We start from the raw sequence: 25,890 nt of genomic DNA on the forward strand, positions 1-25,890 counted from the left end.
TGCGCCCTAGAAGCAGCCTTTTTGTATCAACAAATTAATCTACAGGGAGCTAAAGTTCAATTTACATATCACTGGTAACATTTTGACCTCCAAGGCAACTAAAAGTTACAGGATCGGTAGAGCAAGGCAATGGGGTGCAGTCAATCTTCCTATTTTTAGAACGGGAACCTCCTTCTGCACAAAACTACTAGGGTCATTGAAGTCACCAGTGGTCCAATGCACAAATAGCCTGTTGGGAATTCCAGTTCCTTTACAGGAAATGTGTTGCTGCAGGCAACTTCAAGCCCTAATTTTTGGGCTGACTGAGTATTTACAATGGTTACAGTAGGAAGGGAGACTACATTACGCAAAGTCAAACCAATACTAATTATATTCCATCAACTTACCTCACGTTGGACATATAGTTCTCAAGGAATGGAGGATGGCTGTACCTTTTTGGAACATAGCATAGTAGTACAGACTGCTTTCTGAAAATGCTTCTTGCCAGGCTGGTATACAAAACCCATGACTTCAATATTTATTGATTTACTGATCCAGAACAAGCATGAAAATGAAAAGTCAGAAGTCATTATCTGCATTCTTGTTTCGGATCAGCATTCAGCGCAAAGGAAGACAGCCCTGGGTAAGGTTGGAACTCTCACGTTATCAGAGCTTCAACACTATGAAAGAGATTAGCGTTGATTTACTAAAGGCCAATATACTGTGCACTTGCTCCAGGGCATAGTAAATGAGTTAAAGCTTCACTTTGCAAAGAGTACTCAAATCACATGCAAGGAAAACAAAAAGAATTTTTGGTTGACTGACGGAAATGAACAGAGCTTCCCCTCAGAGATTGAGCAACTACATTTGCTGTACATTTTCCTTTTAGTAAGTTAACCTCATTGAGAATAAGAGCACACTTTACCAGGTTGAAATAATGTATATATTTTATACATTTTTACATATGAAGATACGACATTTACAATACTTAATTGATGTACAAAAAGTGCACATGTACACATATACAAACTGATAACCTTCTCTCAGATATATATGTCTAACTTCATTTATGTGAATGTCAGTAAGAAGATTCACTACCATGTCTGTGGTTGTTCCAGTCTTATGATCCCTGTATTCTGAGATGTTTACATTATAATCTAGAAGGACGCACCATTACTTTTCCCAAAATATCTGGAGTCTATTACCAAGCTCTGCCTAATGGCTTTCACAGTTGACACTCGATAACTGTGCACACACTTTATATGTTCCTGGGAATCACAGTGATCAGAGCTGTGTGTGAAGTGCAATGTCTGCTTCCAGTCTCTTGCATTTAACGCATCCAAGCTGAGAGATGAGATATTCTTGGGGCTCCGAGTTGAGCTGTGAAGCACCCTCACTTCATAACGGAGTCTGAGGTGGAGGAATTATTTGGAATTGTGTCGTTTGCTTTAGAAGACTCTACAAAACAAACAAATGCTTGTCAGGCTTATTCATGCAGTCTTTAAATCCACTGTTCACCATCATAAACACTCTACCTGAGGCGTATATGCTGTACGTTCTTCCTATTCTCATTAATATTTAATTCCCTGTTCTCTAGTATTTGTGTTGGCTGCTCATTTCTGACTCAACCTTCTATTTTCTGGTTGCCATGGGTGCCCTAAACTCAAGAGTCATTATGTAAACAGAGTAAATTGGTACACCTTCCAGCAGCCACAGCAGTGTTAACGAATGAAGATTTAAAAAAAAAAAAAAAAGGCATAGCTTTAAAAACACTTTTTTTTTTTCATATGTTCCATATAATAAAAAAAAAAGGCAGCCTGAAAAAGAATAAGATCAATTACCAGTTTCTGGTGCATAGAAACTTTGCGCTCTAAAAAAGTTACACTTTCTACTGGAATCTTCGCCACCCAACACTTTCAGTTGTAGCATATGCCTGCCTCCCCAGCTGTGGTTCCTTCTGCTAGGTCACTAGTACGTCCCTACAGCTCAGAAGAGAGATTGGTGGCATTGGGGCTGAAAGGTGTTGAAACTACAGCATGAACAGTATGCAGCAACACGCCCAGGAAATGTTGGCTGAAGATTCCAGTGGCTGGAGTAACATTGTAAGATTGAAAGATTTCACAATACTTTAATCCACAGGCTCATGGCACCCATCTCTATCACAGAATGTGAGTGGACCTTTGTGCCTTCATGTGCAATGCATGACCAGTATTGGCTTAACGTCTTCCATTGTACGTGGAGAGAGGGGCAGCTTTAGGGGACAAGTCATAACTACTAATTAAAGGGATAAAAAAAAACAAATGCGCAAACCAAAGTTAAAAAAAAAAATACTAAAGGAGTGGCAGCCAACATTAAAAAGTGTCCCCACATAAAACAGAATATATAAAAAGTAAATGTGGTCCTAACTCAGAACAAAAAAAAAGTAATAAATGAGCAATAGTGAAAAACTGATCAATACATAACACACATATGAAGACAGCCTAAACAAATAATTGAATCAAGTCCATTACTGTAATCCATTCAGTGAAAAAATAGTCCATTGCTAGAGATTTTTTTTTTTTAGTAGGGTGCACGTGATTAGCACAGAGCCAATCAATCAGCACTGCCCAGAGGTCCTACATCCTCATAGGACAGTCAGAGGAAAACATATTTGCTGTTTACATTTACTAAACTAATTGCAATTTCATGTTTGTACTGTGGGAGACCAGATATAGTGAAAGCAGGGTCCTGGGTTTAGTAATACTTTTATGTGTCCATTAATAATGGGATGTTTTCCATCCTGAAAAATCCGAAACATTACTTTCCAAGAATTGCTAAATAAAATGCAACCATTAACTTTCCAATTAAGCACACAAAACCTATTACATACCATAAGGACTGCATTCAGTCAAACACTACATTGTGAGCTGGTTCTGTACTCTGAAAGGTCTGCCTGGAGACTGGCGAAACATGAGAAAAAAACTTCAGTAGCACCTTTTTAACTCACCTTCCTTCTCTTTCTTCTCCAAGTTTTCTTCAGCGGCCGTTTTATCAGCTCTAAAGAAAATTCTTGCACTACTCAGCGAAAAGTAAAGTAGTTCAAACTCCTATACAAATTAAACAGAGGATTAGATCTACATTAAAAAAAAAAAAAAAAGACGATGTTGAAATCCACATGTGTATAAAAGCAAAACGTGAGGGGAAAAAACATTTGCACACTGCTTCTTAAACCCCATACACACAATCAGAATATTGTACAAAAAATACCACTTTCTAAGTCATTATATGATATTCTGATCTTAGTAAACCGCTTTTGTCTGAAATTTACGGAAGGGACAAACATGAAAAATGTTCTCGTATGATACAAGATCATAGGATTTTTGTTTATTCTGTACAGTTTTAGTCCAAAAGTACAATACAAATACATTACATCACTTCCAAATTTTTTTTTCACTCATGAGAATTTTCGTACTTTAGTAACCTATTAGTTTCCGATATGGAGACTACCATGCAAAAAGAAAAAAAAAATAGTATTTTTGTACTCACCGTAAAATCCTTTTCTCTGAAGTTCATTGACAGATACAGCACCTTTAATCTTATCCTTAGGGTTATATCGCCACCTTTAGGGGAGGAGTAGGCAGAACACATAAAAACCGCAAAGCTGTACATTACCACCCAGGGGGCGGTCCTACTGGCTATAACCCCTCACTCTGCTGCCAGCAGCTCAGTTCGTCAAAAAGCAGTACAAACATAAATAGGAGGGGTGGGTGCTGTGTCCATCAATGAACTTCAGAGAAAAGGATTTTACAGTGAGTACAAAAATCCTATTTTCTCTTACATTCATTGATGGACACAGCACCTTTAATCTTGACCTTAGGGACGTCCCCAAGCAGTGTCAAAAATGAGGGGTGGGAACAGAAACAAAATAAACTCCACCCATAACAAAAAGAACTCCTCAATATTTGAGTTGCAATCTTAAACGGCCGCATGAAAAACCTTACAGCCGTAGCATGCATCCAAAGATGCGCTCACATCAACCTTGTAAAATTTAGTGAAAGTGTGAACCACCATGTGTCGGAAAGCCCAGGAGGCACCAATTGCCCTGGTAGAATGTTGCGTGACAGGAAAGGGGGGCGCCCGCCCCCTTATGGCATAAGCCTGAACCACGATCTGTCTGATCCACCGAGAAATAGTGGCCAACGAGACCGCCAGGCCCTTCTTCGGACCAGCCACCAATACAAACAGGGAGTCCAACCTCCGAAAAGGAGCTGTAACAGACAGATACACCCGCAGAGCCCGGACTACATCCAAAGAATGCAATGCAACCTCTGGGATGCAACGGCCGAGGACATAAGGACGGAAGCACAATGTCCTCATTTAGATGAAAGGCCAAAACAACCTTTGGAAGAAACAAAGGCTGCGGGCGCAGCACCGCCTTATCCTTGTGGAGGATCAAGTAGGGAGACTTGCATGACAAGGCTGATATCTGTCCCTTAATGGTGCTTAATGCAAGTTTCTGATCCACTCCTTGCTGCAAAAACAGCAGGATCTTGGAAACTGAATATGTACGCGGCCGCCACCCCAACTCCTCACACATGGAGATGTAGGCCTTCCATGTACGATGATAAATCTTCTGAGAAGAGGACAAGCCGACAGTCCTCGGTCCCTTAGCACCTGGCTTTCAACAGCCATGCCGTTAAAACCAGTAACGGTAAAGCAGAATGAAGTATTGGACCTTGCGACAGAAGGTCCTCCCGCATCGGCAGCCACCAGGGAACACCCGCCACCATTCGTACTATGTTGGAGTACCAAGGACGTTGAGGCCAATCTGGGGCAATCAGAATCACCGCAATCCCCTCGGCCTCCACTCTGCGTAGAAAACGAGGTAGGAGTCTGAGCGGGGGGGGGGGGGGGGCATAAATCAGCCAATAATGCCCCCTTGGAGCCACCAACGCGTCTGACGCTTCCGCCCAGGGATCTCTGTGCATGCGCGAGAGGGACCCCCTAGCAACAGCCATTTAGAGGCTTAAAGGAGTTTAAAAATATATATTTTTTCATTTTTAATCTTTTTGTTTTGGGGGGGGGGGGCGACACACCACTTTAAGCCAAATCAAGCGACGCAGCACCACTGCTGATACTGAGGCTCTAGAAAGCAAAGGGGCTGTATCCAGGGGCGCATCACAGACATACTTAAGGCCGTGGACCAACTGGTCTGCCAGTTCCAAACCTGTTTCTTCCCCAACTTGCGGTGCAACAACTTAGCCCATTCAGTAAGTGTTTGTGACACCAAGGCAGTGGCTAACACCGGCCGCAATGCTGACCCCCCCCCCCCCCCCACCCCAAGCAGGACACCCTTCCACCGGGATCGTGGTTACCTTATTTAACCTGGATACCGGGGGGTCAACAACCAGAGGAGATGTCCATTTTTTCAGGAAACTCTCTTCAAAAGGGTAACGCACCACCATTGGTCTCAGGACTGAAAAGGCCCGCTGCAGGCTTCCCCATTCCTTGTAAATAAACTTATCAATATAAGTTAAATATGGAAACACCTTAGAAGTGCGGACCGGCTTGTGGGACACAAAAGGGACCAACACACCTCTGCAGATGCCCCTGCTGTATCCTCTATCTTTAGGGTATCCCGCACCGCTGTGATAAGTCCTCCTACTAGTGCTTTTTCCTGCGCTGACCCTGACACAGAGTCATCCTCACTGTCTGAACGGTCCTGATCCGCATCCTCTGAAATGTCTGAGAGTCTGAATCAGAGCTTTCCCCATAAGACGGTGGGGGGGGTTTTTTTTTTTTACCCCCCGTTGCGGCCGCATGCCGCTTCTACCCTGGCAACAAAAGATTCCAGGACTGCCGACAGAGCATCCATAGGCACCATGGGTGCAGGGGAAACAGTTGCTATTACAGGGATGTCTGGGGAAGAAGCGCCAGCTTCTGATGCCATGCTGACCCACTCTTGCCTGTCACCCTTAGGGACCTAAGACAAGCAACAAAAAATGCCCACCCTCCTAGCTGCCACAGACTGAGGGGGCCCCCTCCAGGACTCGTGCTGCTGCTTTCCGCTCTCCCCTCTGCCTGCCACAAGGTGTTCTGTGTCAGTTTCGATGTTCCAGGTTTAACCAGCACCCAGCACTAGAGTATAACAGATCTGAGGCTACTAAAAAATGGCTGCCGGCCTCCTCTGCAAAATCGTCTAATACAGCTGGGAAAATGGCCGCCAGGACTCCAAGAAAATAGCCGCGGTTAAGCACATGGCTGTGGCTACAAGAAAATGGCCGTGGCTCCCAGTCCCCACATGGCAGCACACAGAAAAATTGCAGCACCCCAAAAATGGCACTAAAACAGGGAAAAAACAAGCGGACCACAAACCGCCCAGCGCAGCCCCTTGCCAGGACCCAGAGGACCCCCCGGCCAGGTACGCTACGCACCCCCTATGTCCAGTCACACAGTTGCCCCTTAGCATGAGGAGGAGAGAAAGGGAGAGGAAGAGACCCAGGGAGAGGAAGAGACCCCCTAGTCGACCTCCCAGGGAATGCCCAGCTGCTCCATCCTGCTGCAACAGGTGGAACCATACTTACCCCTCCTGCCGGGACTGCTGGATGCATTTCATGGACAGACCCATCACCCAAGCAGTACTGGGTGGCTTTCGACCAAGGCACACTGTGACAAGGACAGCAGTAGCACTGTCATGTGTGTGCCCTGGAGCATATAGCTCACCGGCCGCCCCTGGACCAGACGGGGCATGTTGTAGCTATGGTCTGCACACACTCGATGGTCAGGCTGGGGAGACTACCAGGATCAGGGGCGGACTGACAACTCATGGGGCCCCCGGGCAATAGAAGATTATGGGGCCCCCAAGCAATCAGAGATGATGGGGCCACACAGTAGACACAAACACACACACACAGTATACACAGACATGTTTCTATTGGCTGAGAAGGTACTGGAGAGGTGGGGCAGCTATAATCTCATGATTTTTAGACCAAAGGGATGTCGGTAAGGGACATTTCAGAGACAGATGTAAAAAAAAAAAAAACACAACTTTTTACATACTGTCCCTGGTTTTACTGAGGCTGGCAACCCTGATGGGGCCCCCTAGTGGTATGGGGCCCTCGGGCAGTGTCCGAGTGCCCCAATGGTCAGTCCGCCCCTGATCAGGATCTATATTATCCAGCCTGTCACCCAGCCCAGCTGTTGATTGTAGATCACAGGAATCAAAAAACAGCAGAAAAATAAAAAAAATCCAAGGACCATTGGTCCCCACAGGGAGCCAGGCAGAAAAAAACTGAGCTGCTGGTAGCAGAGTGAGGGCTTATAGCCAGTAGGGCCGCCCCCTGGGCGGTACTGTACAGCTATGCTGTTTTTATGTGTTCTGCCTAGTCCTCTACTAAAGATGGCGATATAACCCTAAGGTCAAGATTAAAGGTGCTGTGTCTGTCAATGAACGAAAGAGAAAAAAGTTTGCCCATCCTTCCGATAATCTTATTGTGTATATTAGGCTTTAGTGTGGCTACACCTTCAGACCTCTAAATGGAAGGACACTACCAGAAAATAGCAACCAAACTCCACGGCATGCTCTGGCCTATTCCCTAATGTAGAATAGCAAGGCTACCTATTACCGTGACTGGCCAGTAGTGAGGCACACGAGCTGGCAAATGACAGGCTGAGATCTGCTGCAGTAATCTGCTGTAATCATGATTTGTATGCTATGATGTCTTAGCCCCCTTTCATACATGCGGACCGTTTGTCCGCTTTTCCTGCATCCACTGATGTGATGAAAACGGACATCAATGCATCTCTATGGAAAAATGGATGATTATCCATTTACATCCACTTCAATCAACATCCGTTTTGTGGAACGGATCAAAGCCCCATTTCTCTTCCTTTAAAAAAAATGGATCAGACGAAAAACAGATGTAAAATAGTTAAACAGTCCGTATTTGCATGAAAAAACGGCTCTGGGACTCAGGCGGTTAAAGACTCTTGCTGGAAGATGTAAAAAAAAAAAAAAAACACATGACTAACTGATGTACACTTTATCTGTTTTTTCTTTAAAAACAAAAAAAAATGGGACTGAACTGATGAAACGAACGGTCCACATGTGTGAAAGGGGCCTTATATGTCAGGTTCCAAAGGTAGCGTGGAGGCACCAGGAAGAGCTAGATATTCACAACCAGTGTTAAAATAAACACACTTTAAACAATTACTGGTTGTACCCTTGTGTTTACATCAATTATGTTATTTGAATAAAGCTTCAAAAGACAGCGTACCTGGAGGTAAATGTCCAGCCTCTTCTGTGTTAAGTTCATTGTCTGGAGCAGTTTTTCATCTTGATTATTAGACTGTACATTCTGTTGTTTGGAAACGGCTCTTTTCTCCTTCATGTACTTTTCTCGCACAGACTGGAACCAGTGTAATGAGTCAAATTCCTGGTACTGATCCAGTAGTTTCAAGATGTATGCAACACCTGCATGCAACATACATGAAAATATGGATATTAGCTCACCAAAGACAAAAGCCCAGAAGCTGAAAAGCATCATACATCAAAAACCCGTCCTTGCCAAATATATGTTTAGGTATAGTCTGACTTTACGCATATGGAAAAAGAAGTACAGCTTACCCATTGCAAATCCATCATCAGTAAAGGCAGCACCAACTTTGTTCTTCTTATTGAGTTTCTCCTTGCAATTTATAGAATGCTCAACAAAGTTGAGTGTCTGAAAGAATAAAAAAAATTAATTAGGAGGCATATATATATTGCCTTGTCAGAATAACAACAGAAATGCAAATGAATTTTTGTTTTGCCACTGGTCTCAGGGCACTTCTTTTGTTTGGCACAGGATGTGGCAACTTTTTGCACCAACTGCAATGCAAAGTGATCAATTAGTTTTAGGCCTCTTTCACACGGGGCGGATCAGTAATGATCCGCCCCGTGATGATCCGCTCGCTCAGCGGGGATCGCTCCATTGTCCCCGCTGAGCCGGCTGCGGACAGGGCGGTCTCCGCACACTGTGCAGGGACTGCCCTGTCAGCTCTCCGCTCTCCTCTATGGGGATCGGACGAGCACGGACCGTCTGTCTGTGTTCGTCCGATCCGCTCTGCAGACGGATAGAAAAATAGGATTTTCCTCCGTCTGCAGAATCGGACTGTTGCGGAGGCGGACGAAATCGGGTGTCTGCGGATGCTCATCCGCAGACACCCGCTATCCCATAGGGATGAATGTATGTCCGTATTTCATCCGCAAACGGATGGATGAAATACGGACATATCGTCCGCATGTGTGAAAGGGGCCTTAAAGGTGAAATGAAAAGGCACTATGGGTTTGAAGAGCTTAACTGAGAAGTTGGGGAAAAGTGTTTATGGGAAATAGTAGGCTTTTCAGGTTCAGGTTTTAAGGGTTATGGCTGGGGAGGGGGGTTAGACACCAAGTTTCAGGATTAGATCACGTGTGATTAGGCGTTATGTGAAGTTTTATGGTTTGGAAAAGGTGGAAAATGTGAGCGTTACCCTAAAGAATACATGTATTTATGAATCAGGAGAACACGCTATGAGCTACCAGTTGCGAGGCTCCCCACACTGAATACCAATGTGCCATAATAAAAGGATGGAAAGTGACATACTGCAGATTCACAATCACATTAACACGGAAGAACCGGGAAATATTGATATATAAAGACACTTGTTTCCTAGGAATACATATTAAGTTCAGCACTCCCTTTTAGCCTACTAGTTGCACTAATATAACTGGGACAATGGTCGCAAGAGGGCAGATATAAAATTCGAGAACAAGGAAATCCATGGGACAATAAAGGCGATAAAAGTTTTTTGCTTTTTATGACTAATAATGAAGTTACCTTTAATAAAATAATTTGCAAAGTGAAATACCTACCATCACTTATTGTTTAGTTCTTTATAATCTTTCAATGGGTCAGAAAGCTAGAAATTGTGCTCACAGTACTCTAACAATATAACATAAAATCAGCAATAAAACATGTTTAATACACACCAGAGGTGGAACAATGCTGTAGAAGTTTCGGAGATGAATGTTCTTTGCACTGCGAAATTCAGGAGCAAACACGTCCACAAGCATTTTGAAATATTCTGTACCTTCTGCTGAATTCCGGGTGAGATCACTCAGAACAGAGTCCAGTTGTCTATAAAAAGAATATTCAATAAACATTCTATGATTGCATTACACTCAGATGAAACACTGAAATCTTTAACATTTGACAGTCAGTCTGCTGCTAGAATTGATGACGTTGGTGAATCTTACCTTGCAGCCTTCTGTGTTTCCTCTGACAGACCCTCCTCTTTCACAAGCTCTTCAAAATTGACTATGTCTTCTAAGTCTGGAACGAATCTGAAAATTCAAAGGTTGATGTGTGAGCTCTGTAAAAGGTTCCAGTATCTTTTGGCAGTGCATGTTTGGGTACATTACAACACAGACATACTAACTGGTTAGTTACAGCACAATTAGTACTGAAACATTACACCAATATAAACTATAACGCAACAAGCATATATAGTTATATTATAGCTAGCTCCTATCACTTCCATGACTTCTTCAGATCCTCTCACCCGTCCTCTGGAACTCCCTACCCCAAGCTGTCTGACAATTTCCTACTATGTCCACTTTCAGACGGTCCCTGAAAAATCATCTCTTCAGAGAGGTCTATCCTGTCCCTACCTAACAACTGTACATTTTCTCCATCAGCACATCCCCCACAGTTATTACCTTTTGTATCTCTTGACCCTCCTCAGATTGTAAGCTGTAACGAGCAGGGCTCTGATTCCTCCTGTATTAAATTGTACTGTAATTGTACTGTCTGCTCATGTTGTAAAGCACTGCCTAAGCTGTTGGCACCATATAAATCCTGAATAATATTAATACTATTGTTATCATATACTCTATGAAGGACTTACGGCACTTCCTGTAAGCTATACCACTATAGACCGTACATTGTCACAAAAAGGACATTTTGTTTGTACAGCCCTGTCACAATGTCCAATTAGGCTCCACCAAGTACTATGAAGCATACCATCTATGGCAGTAAAAACCTTCATGTCATTTGCTGAAAAGTGGGAGAAGCATTATAAAAAGTGGAAATGCCAAACAGCACATTATGATTTTACCTTTCAAATTTGCCAAGACCTCTCTGTCCATCAATGTTTGAGAGATAAGAAGTCTGATCAGCTAAAGCAAAGAGATACACTGTACTTGGCCCATTTACACAGGCAAGAGCCACACAAAACTATAAGAGCAATACACCACATGATGAACTGCACTGTGTCAACGCAACGATCGCAAATGCACATTACATACACTGGTGTGATGGGCCACCTTGACAGAGAACATGTATTATGTAAATGTGTATGCACCTTTTTTGGTCTACTAGATGGCTAATTCAAATGAATGGGCTGCCTTAATGCAATGCGTATGCACTCAAGCACATTAGTGTGAATGGGTCCCAAGGCAAGCATATCAGGCACAGGGGCGTGTACCAGCCCTTTCCCTTGGTTAATATGTAAACATGTCTGTTCAAGCATCTGATGTCAGTCTAAGTTTGGCATGTGCTATTTATTATAAAAAAAATATATATATATTAAAAAGGACATCAGTCCACATGTGAAAACTCAATTTTATACAGAGTTTGCAGATCACAAACACCACTATGGAAGGTGAATAAAAAAAAAAAAAAAAAAAAAAATCAAAGGTCATTTAGTCACCAGAGCTATCTAAAGTTATACAGCTTAAAGGGTGAAGCAAATCATTTATTCTGATTAAATTCTCAATCAATACCTTATTGCGTTGCTGCAGCAGTGGAGTCCACCAGACCGAATCATCCTTACATAACCCATGGCATTTCCTGCAATGACAAATAAAAGCAAAATGTCCACATGTAATAATAATAAAAGAAAAATGCTAACTCATTGGAGGGGTTGGTAAAGAACACCAAATCTGCCATAGCTGGGCCAAATCCCTGGTTTTATTTCTTCAGTAAAACCTCCAAAGAATAAATGAATATATTCCCTGCTTTCACCACAGCATGCACTCCTCCTACACTGTCAATTTGACAGTAGAGGTCCCAGTCTGTGTATAAGGGCCACCAACAGCAGTTCTTTCTTTGAGATACCTATAACAGCTTGCTACATTGGTAATGATTCACTTCCTTCATGCATGTGGCAGGCTGACTTGTCAACTACTCAGTATCTTTAGATGCAGGCTTTCAAAAAAAAATTTTTCCCTAGATTACTGAAATTCCATCCTATTTTACCCCTAGGTAACCATACATAGCCCTAGGTAAGTCAGTAAACAAAATGGGTGCACACCATATCTCACTGCTCTTTACAAAGGTTGAAGCCCCTTTGGTAATGGAATTTCAAAACACCAAAAAGTAAACCTACACTGAGGTCTTTGTTTTCAAGTGGATGTAAACCCTCACATATACCCAGTGAAGTGAACAGCCTCAGATGATACATGGAGATAAAACAAATTCTCCTACATACGTTTTACATGTAAATCTGCTGTCTTCAGTTTTATATATTCTTTAGAAAGTGCACATCATGTTAGAGATGTTCTCTTCCTGCTCAGCACTGTAAGTGGATTCTTGGCATACAGCCAAGACAGATGATTGGAGGAAAGACCCCCCCCCCCACACACACACACACACACACACACACACACACACACACACACACACACACAGGCAGGGACTTGCAGAGATGTGCTGTGACAAGTAAAGCTCTCTGCTAATCTGGCAGTATAAAAACTTGAGAAACTACATTCAGTCCATAGCCAAGTTTCTAACTGCAAAGTCTTCTTTATCAAGCTGGGAGTGGATCTGTAAAAGGTGTTTCCTCAATGAACGCACCACCTGCAGACAAACTCCAGAGATGACAAGGGGTCTGGTCAGGACATGGAGTGAGGATGTGAATGTCCCCATCATATTGAAAATACTACAGAGGAAGCAGCAGTGGACAGGGCATGTGATGTGAGGATCAGTTACTTTACAACAGATTTAAGGCACATGCATCAGCTAAACTTTTTGGTGCCAAGGATGCTGGGTGTTCAGCTATCATTTAAATCAGTACCATTGTTTTCTAATATGACAAGATATCATCAGTTGCTAGCAGAACTTTGTAATAAAATGGTTATTCACCTATTTGGCTAATAAGCTGTCTGAATTGATCAAGATAGCTCTGTCCCTCTGGGGTGAGTCCGAGCTTCCGAATTCCGCGGTTGAATTTTTCTGCTCGTTCATAAGGATACTATCGGAAAATGTAACAACATGTTAGCATCATAATATCATATCTGCCAGTTTTACTTATTCCAGCTATGCAAACACAGCCCAATAATAAACATAGAACTAGTAGATAAAGAAAACAGTGGGGTACAGATCACATTCGTAGATTGAGTATTTTAGTTTTATCTACTTAGACAATGCAGCTTTGGTTTAATCTGACATTAGAAACAAAGAAGTGAAACTGGCAAATCATTTAAGGTTTGCTGTGCCCATATCAAAATGATGTGTGAGGATGGGTTTGGTAGCATATAACATTACTGTACATAATCCTGAACATTAAAGAAAACCTATCACTTTTTTAAAACGGCACATAAAAATTAAGTATTTTAAAATGGATACAAGTTGTTTGCCTATCTGTTATTTTTAACTTGCAAATTGTCTTTAAAATGGATAGAAATTTTGACTAGTTAAAAGTGATTTAAACTGACATTTTTTTTTTAACTTAAAATAAAAAATAACAAACATGTTATGCTTATGTGCTCTGTTCCATGGTTTTGAACAGAGCAGCCCAGATCCTCCTCTTCTCAGGTCCCCCACTGGTGCTTTGGGCCCCTCCCCCTTGCCGAGTGCCCCCATAGCAAGCCGATTGATGTGGGTGCACCTGTGCGTGCTTGCTCCCGAGCCGGCTCTGTGCGTCCATTAGACACAGAGCGTAGCTCAGCCCCCCAGCTGTAACTGACAGCAGCAGGAGCCAATGTCTCCTCCTGCATCTCAACCAATCAGGAAGGATAGCCTTGGGTCTTGGTACATCAATGGATCGAGATCCGGCTTAGGTAAGTACTAGGGGGAGCTGGGGATGAACACTGAAGGTTTTTTTACCTCCATCCATAGAATGCATACAGGTAAAAAAACATCAGTCTTTACAGCCACTTTAATTCCCTATAACAGACATTCTTCATTGCATATCACAGCCTTCTCCCCACCTGGAAGTCTCAAATCCCTCTCTGTGCTGGCCCAGCACCTCTGCCCCTCTCCTCATAACTTTTTTTTATGTAGCTACAAATACTACAGTGTCCCTTAAGTGACAGGTCTGAGTCTGCTGGAGCTGCTGACATCACATCCAAGATGACGGAGCTTAGCAGCAGTCTCAGGACTTTTGGGTGGATATACAACAGAGGTTTTTACAGGTATACAACATGCACAAAATATGTTAAGTCCACATGCTCTTATGGGAAGCATTTTCTTGAAATGATGGTCTGGTGACAGCACAGCTGGTGCTTCAAAGATGTACAGGGATAGTGAATAGATCTGTTGACTGTATTAAGGTCTGGAAGAATTTCCAAAATTACCTTTACAATCAACATTTATTTAAATATTAAAATAAAATTATGATTTATTTGAGAAGCAAAATGTGAAAGCATGCAGTTCTCAGAGAGGGTGATCCCACTCATGGCCCATCTCACTATTGCTTTAGATCACGAGGTGTAATGTATCAATAGCCCAAGAGCACTATGAAAGCTTGCATAGGAACAGTTCCACTTCTACCAACATCTCCAGCTTTTATCATTTAATGAGTCACATTTGTAAAACATTTTATGAACATTCACCAAAACAGTCCATCTATGACTGACTTCAAGCTTATGAGAAATGTGCAGGGCATCTACTCAGAGGCTGTCATGAGTCACATGTCACAATCTTCATTAGTAATGAATGTAAAATTCATAACCAGACATTTAAAAGTACCTTTTGCTCATTTTGGTCCTTCACTTCTCTAAAATGTCGAATGTCCTTGATCAGCCTGGATTTGATGTGCTCATCATACATGAACTGGCTAAATATATAAAACTTCTTCCTCAGAAACTGGTATGTAAAATTTACCTAAAAAAAAGATAATATGACAGTTAAAGATTTAGTAAGCTTAAATACAAGTCAAGGCATTTAATCAAAACAAGTGGACATGCTACTAACTTAACAACTACTTACAAGTTTGCAACTGATAATGTGAATGCGGTATAAGAGGTTTCTGGAAATGAGGCTTGGGGGCACATCCGACAAATCATAAGTTCTGCCTAAATACATATTCCCCCCCCCCCACCCCCAGCAAATACCAGGTGACAAATACCTAGCCATGTGAAAAGCTGCCAGCAGAGCACCAAGAATCAGTTTCTTACAGAGCATTAAAAGAGAAGTATGGATTTAAAAAACAAACATTCATACTCACCTAGATGGATGTAGCATCAATTCGGTGCTGCATCTGCCCCCCTCCGGCTCTGCAGTGGGAACTGAACGGCCAAACACCGCTGACCGCTCAGTTCCCCCCTCCGCTCTTAGCAGAGAGCCATGACCATCAATCACCGACTCTCTGCTCTGCCCCTCCAACACTCACTGGAACGCTGGGCTGTGGAGGGGGAGGGAACCACTGCCTCAGGCTCTCCGCGGATTGCTGAGAGTCTTGGCCAGGTGCCGGTTCAGGCTTCTGGGTGGCCCGAGCGGCTCAGGTACTAGTCCAGGCTTCTTTCCCGAGCCTGGACCAGCTGAGTGACATCAGCCTTCACTGGACTTTAGCCCGTTGTCGGCTGTAAATGGGTCACAGGAGTGCAGAACAAATTGCACTCCTGTGATCCCCACAAGGAGTATAGCCAAAATAGCTTTGGCCCTACTTCTCCTTTAACAATTTCATGATCTTTTTTTTTCCCTTTAACCACTTCAACCCCTTAGGACGTACCCGTACATCCTCAGGTTTACATGGTTATACTGGGATGAAGCCTGCACCTGCAGGCATCATCCCAGTATCAAAGTTTTCAAATTATCCAAAGTTTTTCCCCTCAAAAAGGCGGGACTTTATAGGCATGAACTGTGAGACTTACAAAAGATTGTAAACAAGTATAAAGTATTTTTATTTTAACAATGTATCAAAAAGGAAGAATAATAATAGATATTCAGAACATAGAACGCTGTTTCCTTCATACAATCATGTTATTTAAAACAATGTGTACATATTATCTGCATTCAAAATTGCATATATGAAACAAATAGATAAATAACGTGCCTTCGATATAGTCAGCACTATTTATCTATTTGTTTCATATATGCAATTTTTGAAAACACAGACATCAGCCAAGTAATAGCAGGGTTATGCCTGCTTAAATAGAAGTAAAGGAAAAGAACATGTAAATACTAATACTCATTACATTCACCATATAGCTAAAGGACAAGTGAAAATTATTGCATTGGGCTTTGGGAAAAACTTGGCCGCAGGCAAACAGCATAGTCCAGTTCAGGAAACTGTGCTGCTGATTCCAGTCAGTGTGGTGCCATTAGGCAGTGCGATTTTCTCTGGGTGTGGGAACATGTATGGTCCCACAGTGGAAACTACCCTTACAAGTGTGAACCTAGCCTTAACCAGTAAAGAAAAAAGGGGAACATTGGAGTGGACTTTATAGGTACAAAATATTAGAAAAATAATTATTTATACATACTGTAGATATAAAAAATTGACAATAAAACATTAAAAACAAATAGCGTTGGCTTACAATAAAATAAGCCACACAATATGTGTATTGCTCCCTGTTGCTGCTTGAATAAGGCAGGTCGACGTTTCGCTTTCTCAGGACAACACATACCATGTGTGGCTTATTTTATTGGAAGCCAAACGCTATTTGTTTTTAATGTTATATTGTCAATTGTTTATATCTAGGTATAATAAATTATTTTTCTGATAATATTTGGTATTTCTTTTCTGGTACCTATAAAGTCCGCTTCAACATTCCCCCTTTTTCATTAGCAATTTCATATGGATGTGGTACCCCTTTGGCCCTTTCTTTATCTATCTAGCCTTAATCAGCTAAGCAATGTCTGCTACTACCAAACAGCTAATACCTACCGTTGTACTCATGATTCCTGTGCCATGTGTTCGGATAGAATTGGCAATGTGCCGGATATTGATGGTGTTCAGGTGTTTATTGTTGCTGGTCCTTTCTACAAATATCTGCAAAGAGAGGAGGAATATTGCAATGTACAAAAAGTATTTTTCAATTTAATAGGAAAAAATGAACCCCTATGTGCAAAAGATCACTGTAGCACCTTGTAGCAGGACTACATCCATATCCCTTCTTTGTGGTGATTGAAGATTCAATACTAGATGAAGTAAGGCCAAAAATGTAAAATATCATCAAACGTAAAGTAAAAAAAAAAAAAAAGTTTATCAGTACCTAGACGTAACAACTGGAGAGAACTGAAACTCCAAAAAAAGTCCTCAATAGCTTAATCACATATGTAAATATTACCAGAAAGTTCTAATGATAAAGCCTATACAATAATTAAAACACACCTGGTTATTGAGGTTGTACAAATAGCGAGACACAAAGACATGAATGTTCCTCATAATTTCCAGAACATCTAGGCCCTGAAATGAAAGGCAGAACAGGTCAGTAACAGTACCAGCTGCTGTATAAGGATAGATCTAGATTTTAATAGACTGTCTGACAGCCAGGGAAAATGCTGTGAAAAAAATGTATTACTATTAATATACAGGTAGTATATAGCACCAGAAGTTTTCACAACACTTTACATTATAAGGCAGGCAGTGATGTTACAATATAATTCAATACAAGAGGGTTAGGGCCGGTTCACACTGCAGGCGATGCGAGGCGACACCGACTTGCCTCGCCGCGACCTGCCGCGACCTCAGCGGCAACTTGCAGATGACTTCTGTATAGAAGTCAATGCAAGTCGCCCCGAGGTCGCCCAAAAGTAGTACAGGAACCTTTTTTCTGAGTCGGAGCGACTCGAGTCGCTCCTCTCAGAACGGTTCCATTGTACAGAACGGGGGCGACTTGTAAGATAGCGGCGAGACGTGTCGTGTCGCCTCGCATCGCCCGCAGTGTGAACCGGCCCTTAGGAGGGCCTAGCTTATTCTGGCAACTAAAAGATGGTAGTAGAAAGAAGTGTTATCCACAGCAGCAAACCTAAAGTCATTTTCCATGGTTGCACACAGAAATTTACCAAAGTGTGGGATCTCTGGATTACAGCCTATAATAATGACTCCTATGCTAGGTCTTAACGCATCACATTTTGTAGCTACTGAGAGTACTGACTGGGTGACCTATTTCCCTGCACTTTGGATCTGAAAAGTCAGACACCGAATTTCAATCCTGTAAGGCCCCATTCCCTCCTTGGTCCCCATTTGTTCTGAAGGGACCCATGTGTGATTATAAAGGGCCATTCGAACTCTCCTTCGCCATGATACACATGTGAGCAAAAGGTTGTTGGTATAGTTGTACTAGTATTTGTAAACCGTTTATTGTACCTTGATTTGTTGTATACGCATTCATTGGACCTGGGTATGCTCAAAAGGCCCCGTTTAGTAACTTACTTTTGCATATACTTAAATAAAAAGTTATAATATAAAAAAATAAAAAATACTACGTTTACTCTCCATTTTCTTTTATGGTTTAAGCTTACATCGCAATATGTACGATTTGCCAAAAATGATATAGTGCAAGGGTTTGCCTGCCGGGATACAAACCGATTGGATAGTTTAGGTAGGTTCATGTACTACATAGTATTGATACATCCAATCTATCTAAAACTTTAAAAAAGGGCTATAAACAGTTTGGCAAAGGCCCTTTTCTGTTCCAGCTTGACTGTGCCAATGTACAAAAGGGCCGGCTCCATAAAGATATAGTTTGAAGTGTCTGGCGGAGAACTTGAGTGGCCTACAAAAAGCCCTGACCTCAACACTATAGAATATCTTTGGGATGAATAGGAATGCAGATTGTGAGCCAGGTGGTCTTCAATATCAGTACCTGATCTCACAAATCCCCCAGAGATACACTACGAAAAACTTGTGGAAAGCCTTCCCAGGAAAGTAGAGGCTGTTAGCCGAGAACTCCATTCTAATGAAATGCAAAGACAGATTACCGCGCTAATGTGTAAACAAAGCTGCAAACACCACAACTTGACAATTATTGTGTACAGAACCAATGAAATATTAAATTACTGCACTAAATATGTACCAATAAATGATCACAACTAATAATGTGACTAATTGATAAATCACATCATATAAAATATATTAACTGCTTCCGGACCAGCCGCCGCAACTTTACTGCGGCAGGTTGGCTCCCCTGCACAAAACCACGTAACTATACGTTGGCCGCTGCACAGCGGGGGTGCCGATGCTTGTGGCCAATGGTCGCGATGAACACCGGCCACAAGCAATCATGAGCTGGAGACACAGAACAGGGATATGTGTGTGTAAACATGTGTTCCTATTAGCTAGGAACCCCGATCCGTCACTTCCTCTAGTTGGTCCCCTCCCTCTTCAGTTAAAATCACCTCCCAGGGAACACAGTTAGCCCCATTCACTGGCAGTGAACTTTTTACAGTAACTGATCGCTTTATTAATGCACTGATCGCTGTATTAATGCTAATGGTTCCAAAAATTTGTCAAAATTGTCTGATGTGTCCGCCATAAGGTCACAAGTCACAATAAAAATTGCAGATTGCCACCATTACTAGTAAAAAAAATGCTATAAATCCATCCCCTATTTTGTAGACGCTAAAACTTTTGTGCAAACCAATCGATAATCGCTTATTGCTATTTTTTTTTTAACCAAGAAAATGTAGAAGAATACATATTGGCATAAACTGAGGAAAAAAATAGTGGGCGGTGGATGGCTGACAAAAGCCCCAGTGCCAGGACACAAATTTCTAGTCACCATGGTGATCTGGTAATGTTGAGCCTTGGTTTAAATACTAATTGGCTGTTTTAATTGATGTTGCTAAAATCCATTAAAGCATTTTGTACCTTTTACCCTTTTGGCTTGGCACTCCAGCTTTGAGTGATTTTTCCTGTACCGACTGGAGGGCATCTTTGTATGATGTGAGCAGCCTAGCTGAAGCCAATGACCTCATTGAACGGGTGTATGTTTCATTACTCCAAATAAACAGTGTTTGAAGTTCCAGCTACGCTTAGATATGTTTTTTGATGAATACTAACACCACAATACATTACCATAAATTTCACAAAGAATACCTGCTCTAACGTCTGGCTTGGCAAATGAGGCTCAGTCATCGTTAAACCATAGCGTTGGGTCGCCAAGTTTCTCATCTCGCTATAAGTGGCCCAATCATGGAGGGCTACAGTTGTCAGGTTATAGAAGGTTTTATCCAAATAATGTGTGACATAAGCTAGAAGAAACAAAAATAATTAACACTTTACCTAAGCAGACGATAAGTAACATTTGCAGTGTCCTGAAGAAAAGCCTATCAAACATATTACTTGCATGATTATGTTATTAGTAAAAACAAATGAAGGACACTTTAGGCAAACCTTTTCCTCTCTGGCACCCTATCAGATATTGTATACTAATTTCTTGTGATTGCAATCCTTTAAAACTAGCTCCTCTAAAATGCTAAATTCCTCTGGTTTCCCCGGAAGCAAACAATGCCATTTTTAAAAAGCAAAAGCATCTGATCACACCGATCTTGTAGTGATCAAATGCTTTTAAAGGCAGAGGAAAGATCTGGGTTGTACCCATCACTGCCTATTGCTGTCACAAGGGATGTTTATATTCCTTGTGACAGCAATAAAAGTGACAAAAAAATATAAAAAAATTTAACAAACATATATTTTTTTTTAATGCACCACGTATTATATTGGGTTTGTGTGCAGTAAAATTGATTAAAGTGTAAAGTAATTTTCCATCAACAAAAACAGATTTTTGCATGGAAAGAGAAAGTGCCAGGAAAGGCTTGGTCTTAAAGTGGTTAAGTGGTGGTGTTTAGGTTTCATGGTTAAGCAATAATTGTTAACTGCTTACTTTAGGAATCTGATGTTTTAGTAATAAGATGTTTTAATGGTAGGGACTTTTATGTGAACTGCAGGACTTACATATATTCTTGATGCCGATAGCCCCATACCAAAAAACTAGCACTGGCAAGAAGCCAACATGCGGTATATGCTGGGCCTTTAAACTTTCTTTTTAAAGTTCTAGGAAGGTGTGTTCTACATATAACAAATTTAAGCAATCCTCTACTGGACTTCTGTATTAGTAGTGTTGTGTCCTTAATGTGAATACTACATCTTGACTAGATTTTTTGTTAAAAACTCCAACTATGGCCACAAGCGGATAAAAATGGCACGATCCTGAAACTGCTCAATGTAACGGATGCCCAAGTTTTATGTTTCTGACAGAGGGCTACAATAGTTTTTACCTTTGATGTCAATGAACCTGTCGAAGAAACGAACTGGAGTCAAGGAAAAGAAATGGGCCAGGTCCTTCATCCCGGTTTTAAATGGATTTCTTTCATCTAGCTGCAGGTGAGTATGGACTGACAAGCGGAGATCCTTCTCTATTTCTTTACACAGTTTGTCTAATAAATGCTAAAGTGAGAAAAAGGTCAAATCATGGGACTGGTGTTAACTATACAATTACAATGTAAAAACGCAAACAAGTCAATTCCCAAGTGATAAGTAATAGATTTCATGTATTACAACAGATGCACTGAAAAAAGTTGAATTATGGTACAATTTTTATGACTAAAAGCTAAACAGATTTAGTGCTCATGAAAATGAGGGCTGTGTGTCAAAAAATAAAGACAGGGGGAAGCAATAAAACAAAAAACGGCAGACTTAAAAGTAAATTACTCACATTAAGTCCACATTAAAAAATAAAATAAAAAGTCTGTTCAAAGCCAATGCAGGACAGCTGTATTGAGATATGTTCCTCTTACCTCATTTAAAACATCCATTATTTCCTTCTCATAACTCTTCAGCAACACTTCATGGGACTCCAAGTGTCTGGCATGCATCATTGCAGGGACACAGCTCCACAAAGCACTGAACATATACTATATGAAATGAAAATCAAAGAGTAGGATATTAATAAAATGAAGGGAATATATCAAAACTGGAGCAGATAGAATCTCTGCTCTGCAATGTGTGAGGCCAGATCGCCAGCCCTGCTTGCTAGAGCTTGGAAATACTGTGTAAAATGTGTGATTTAGGAGGCTGTAGAGAAGAGGGTCGCAGATAAACAGGTACAATTTATGTCAGTGGATTTGTTTCATCTCTGTGCATCAACCGAGGCCAGCCACTTCAAATGGTATATGTAAGGATTTACAACCACTTTATGCAAAATACGCATCTGGATGTCTGCTATATGGGATCAGTTAATTACCCAGCTTCAGTAACTGACAAAAAAGTTAATTCAAATGGTTGTAAACCTCAGACATGAAATATGAACAAATCATATCCCTCTATAGTGTGTACTTGTCTCGATTAAGAGCACCAAGTGTAATTTACGTCTGCTGCTATATTCCTTTCCTATCAGCATGAATCGTTTTACACCAAGAGGAAAAAAAGGAGACAGAGGAGGGACATCCAGCAGATTGACAGTCTCAGCTGTGTTCCTATAGCGGGATATGCGGGGGGGGGGGGGGGTGCCTTTTCCTTCCAATCAGCTCTCAGAGCTCCCCTTGCTGAGCACTGCAGAGTGTAACTTCAGAGCTCTCCACCCACTTTTATTTTTTTGACATTTCAGAAAAGCTTTATACATTTTGGACTTTGAATAGATATATAGAACAGAAGACTTCAGACAGGTACAACTTATGTAGGAGGATTTGTTTCATCTCTGTGTATCACCTGAGGCCAGTCACTTCACTGGGTATATGGAAGGGTTTACAACTAGGGTTGCACCGATCCCAATACTATTATCGGTGCCAGTACTGAGCATTTGCACAAATACTTGTACTTGTGCAAATGCTCAAATACCTAATCAGATACCTCCCAGCAGGAGGTAGGAGGACACAGGGAGCCAGAGGAGGACACAGAAGACAATCGGGGGTGATCGGTGTGGTCAATTACAAGCACCGATCTCCCTGTGTGGCTTTCAATGAAGCAGCTGACAGATGCGAGAGGGAGAGGAGAAGTGTCTGTCAACTGCTTCACTGAAAGCTATACAGGGGAGATTGGTGCTTGTAACTGCCCCCACCGCTGCACTGATAACGCCCGACTGTCCCCTTGCTTCCTCCTTTGGCTCCCGTTGTCCTGCTTCTTCGAGTCCCAGTGTCCTTCATGTCCTCCTCTGAAGATCATTCAGGATGAAGAGCAGAGGAAAGAGCCGGTAAATTCCATATTCCTTCCTCCTTCCTTTTCAGGATGAACAGAGTCAGTAATCACTGACTCTGCCCATTCATAACGATTCTTCCGTTTACGAATATAAGAGACGCTGTCTGCTGAGGCGGCTGCTGAGAAAGGGACTGGGGAATGAACCTCTGTGCTCAGTCCTTTTCTCTGTCTCAAAGAGGAGATGTCAGGGATCTGTTTAGACCCCTGGTAACTCACCAAAGGACACCCCACCCCCCAACATAAATATTTAAAGGTTAAATTGTAAAAAGAACAAATAAAATAAAAAACACACTGACATCGTCCACTCCTCCACCCCCCCCCCCCCCCAAAAAAAGAGAGCAGTGTGAAAAAATATATATAAATTGTAAAAAATTCAATTGTAAAAAATAAATAAAAAAAAACTATCAACACAGTCCACAGCTCATCAGTGCTGCATATTAGTGCCACTTTCACATGACAGTAAAAAAAGTCATCTGTTATTGGTATCGGTGAGTACTTGAAAAAAAGTCCTCGGTCTTAAAAAAGTGGTATCAGTGCAACCCTATTTACAACCACTTTAAAGCAGAAGTAAACGCTGTTTTTTTACCTGCAAAGTAAAGGCATAATGTGCTAGTATGCACGGCACAGGGCTCTGCAGAAATGGCATGGGTCGCCACTCCTTCAGAGCGCATGCGTCGATGACGTCATTGGCAGCGTATACAGTAAATATCTCCTAAACTGTGCAAGTTTTGGAGATGTTTAGAGTTCTTATAGGTAAGCCTTATTAAAGGCTTACGTATAGGTACAAACAATACAGGGAGGTTTACTTCCTCTTTAAAGGGTTTTATAACTAGATATCTAAAAATCTTATACATTAGAAAACGCCATGGAAGTCTTTGTCTGGAGCAGAGGTGTCCAACAATCTCTACATGGAAAGTTGCACTGAAAATGCATCAAATGAATTGTAAGAACCTCTCTTAGTGGAAATCATATGAAAACTAGATTGTACTTCAGTAAATAATATTTGATATGAGACAAATATAACAGATCTGGGATAAATATTACTCACATGTATCCTAGAAGCATCAACTGCATTTTCATACACATCATCCAGGTAGATGGGAAAAACTGCCCGATGCCAGTACAGAAAACAGCAGTCACACTGAGCTCGCACTCTGTTCATTAAAACAATATGGTCAAACATGGTACAAAACCTAACTCATCTACAGCATTAAACCAATTTAACATTTATTAAAACCAGAAGATATGACCAAACTTCATGTCAGGAAATCTTAGCTGGATAAAGTGTTTTGTGTTTTTTTTTTAATTCAGCTTTGCGCATCAACCATATTCATCTAACAAAAAATAGGCTCAATTAAAGAAATAACATTCAACATTAGGACTAGCATTGGCAGGCTTTGATATGCATATGCCGCATCAGTTCTAGACAATTATGAGATCATTCAAACTATTCCGCAATTGCAGTTGACCTACCTATAGCGGAACTAGTTCTGCTTTAACTCACAGTGAGCAGGCAGGTTTTTTTTATTGCAGGAGAGACATGCAGTGTCTTCTGCAATAAACTACACCTACCTACCTGATCACAGTGACCTCTGCAATGTACGTTCAACTGTTCATGCGCAGCTCAGCTTACAGCGCCTGACCCAATCCTGTCTGGTGGGATGACTAGCTCCTGCGCAGTAATGACGTCATCTCACGCCGGCCAATGAAGAGCCCCTAAAACTCAGGAGAAGATGCCGGTGCCGCAGGGATCGTTGGAAAGACGAGTATCTCTGACTTTAGTTCCTCTTTAAGCTGCTTTTGAATTTGTCTAGACTTGTATGGGCTACGTTCTTTAGTGAACAAAAGCCAATTGACATATGCCTTACAGATATTATCAAAAAATAAATAAAAATCCAGATTTGAAAGTAGCAGTCACAGGGCTAAATTAAAGATGCTTATCCTTGTGTTACAGTTTGAACTGAGCCTAAAGAGGGTTTTGGGCCATGCATATATCCATCCATACCAGGAGTATTGGTCCATAATCTTTACCTTTCCCGTAATTCACTTATGAGGTCTAGCTTCTTCATAACAAGCTGCAGAGGCAAAAGCTCTTCATCCTTAAACGTTTTCTGTAAAATATTACGGAAGTCAGTTAAACTGCCTGATTAGATTAGAAGTTCTAATAGTCCAATTACAAAGCGAAGATTTTCAATATAAAACAAATGCTTGAGTTCTAAACTATGTTCCCTATGATGTCTGGAAGTGCCTAAAGTAAATCTGTAACAGAAATATGGAAGCTGCCATTATTGATCTCTTCTTCTGAAAAGGCTAGTTCCCAGACTGTCACGTTGACTTACTCCAAAGAATGAATGTAGGCCTACGTGACATATGAAAACATCTGAACCAACTAGTATAATGTCCGTTCCAGCTGGAGTTCAGTGGCCAAACTGACTGGCTGTTTTTGTTGAACCTAAATAAAATAATTTTTTGGACACACCAGAGTAGTGGCTCTTTCATCCCCCACCCTTCTCTCTCGATCGATTAAAGTGATTCTAATGGCTTAAT

General features: G+C 41.5%; 1 protein-coding gene across 2 annotated transcripts in view; it reads right to left on the reverse strand.

Annotated features, from left to right (window-relative positions):
- Positions 1-908: 908 nt before the first annotated feature.
- The window catches only part of WASHC4 (WASH complex subunit 4), a 101,403-nt gene continuing 76,421 nt past the window's right edge, over positions 909-25,890 (reverse strand). Inside the window, exons 18-33 of one of the 2 annotated variants that reach the window (XM_077472094.1) lie at positions 25,375-25,454; positions 24,392-24,497; positions 21,948-22,064; positions 21,429-21,597; positions 20,248-20,402; positions 17,539-17,613; positions 17,092-17,196; positions 14,952-15,086; positions 13,125-13,233; positions 11,765-11,831; positions 10,238-10,324; positions 9,971-10,118; positions 8,585-8,681; positions 8,235-8,431; positions 2,966-3,065; positions 909-1,437 (exon numbers count right to left, since the gene is read on the reverse strand). In XM_077472094.1, the coding sequence (XP_077328220.1) occupies positions 1,373-1,437; positions 2,966-3,065; positions 8,235-8,431; positions 8,585-8,681; positions 9,971-10,118; positions 10,238-10,324; positions 11,765-11,831; positions 13,125-13,233; positions 14,952-15,086; positions 17,092-17,196; positions 17,539-17,613; positions 20,248-20,402; positions 21,429-21,597; positions 21,948-22,064; positions 24,392-24,497; positions 25,375-25,454 (1,812 nt within the window). In that variant the 3' untranslated portion in view covers positions 909-1,372. Of the gene's footprint in view, positions 1,438-2,952; positions 3,066-8,234; positions 8,432-8,584; positions 8,682-9,970; positions 10,119-10,237; positions 10,325-11,764; positions 11,832-13,124; positions 13,234-14,951; positions 15,087-17,091; positions 17,197-17,538; positions 17,614-20,247; positions 20,403-21,428; positions 21,598-21,947; positions 22,065-24,391; positions 24,498-25,374; positions 25,455-25,890 lie in introns of both variants that reach the window. The other variant, XM_077472095.1, reaches the window with a different exon arrangement.

Source organism: Lithobates pipiens, unplaced genomic scaffold, assembly GCF_037356315.1.
Source record: "Lithobates pipiens isolate NorthernLeopardFrog02 unplaced genomic scaffold, aLitPip1_a1.2 Scaffold_8, whole genome shotgun sequence".
NCBI classification, from domain to species: Eukaryota; Metazoa; Chordata; class Amphibia; order Anura; family Ranidae; genus Lithobates; species Lithobates pipiens.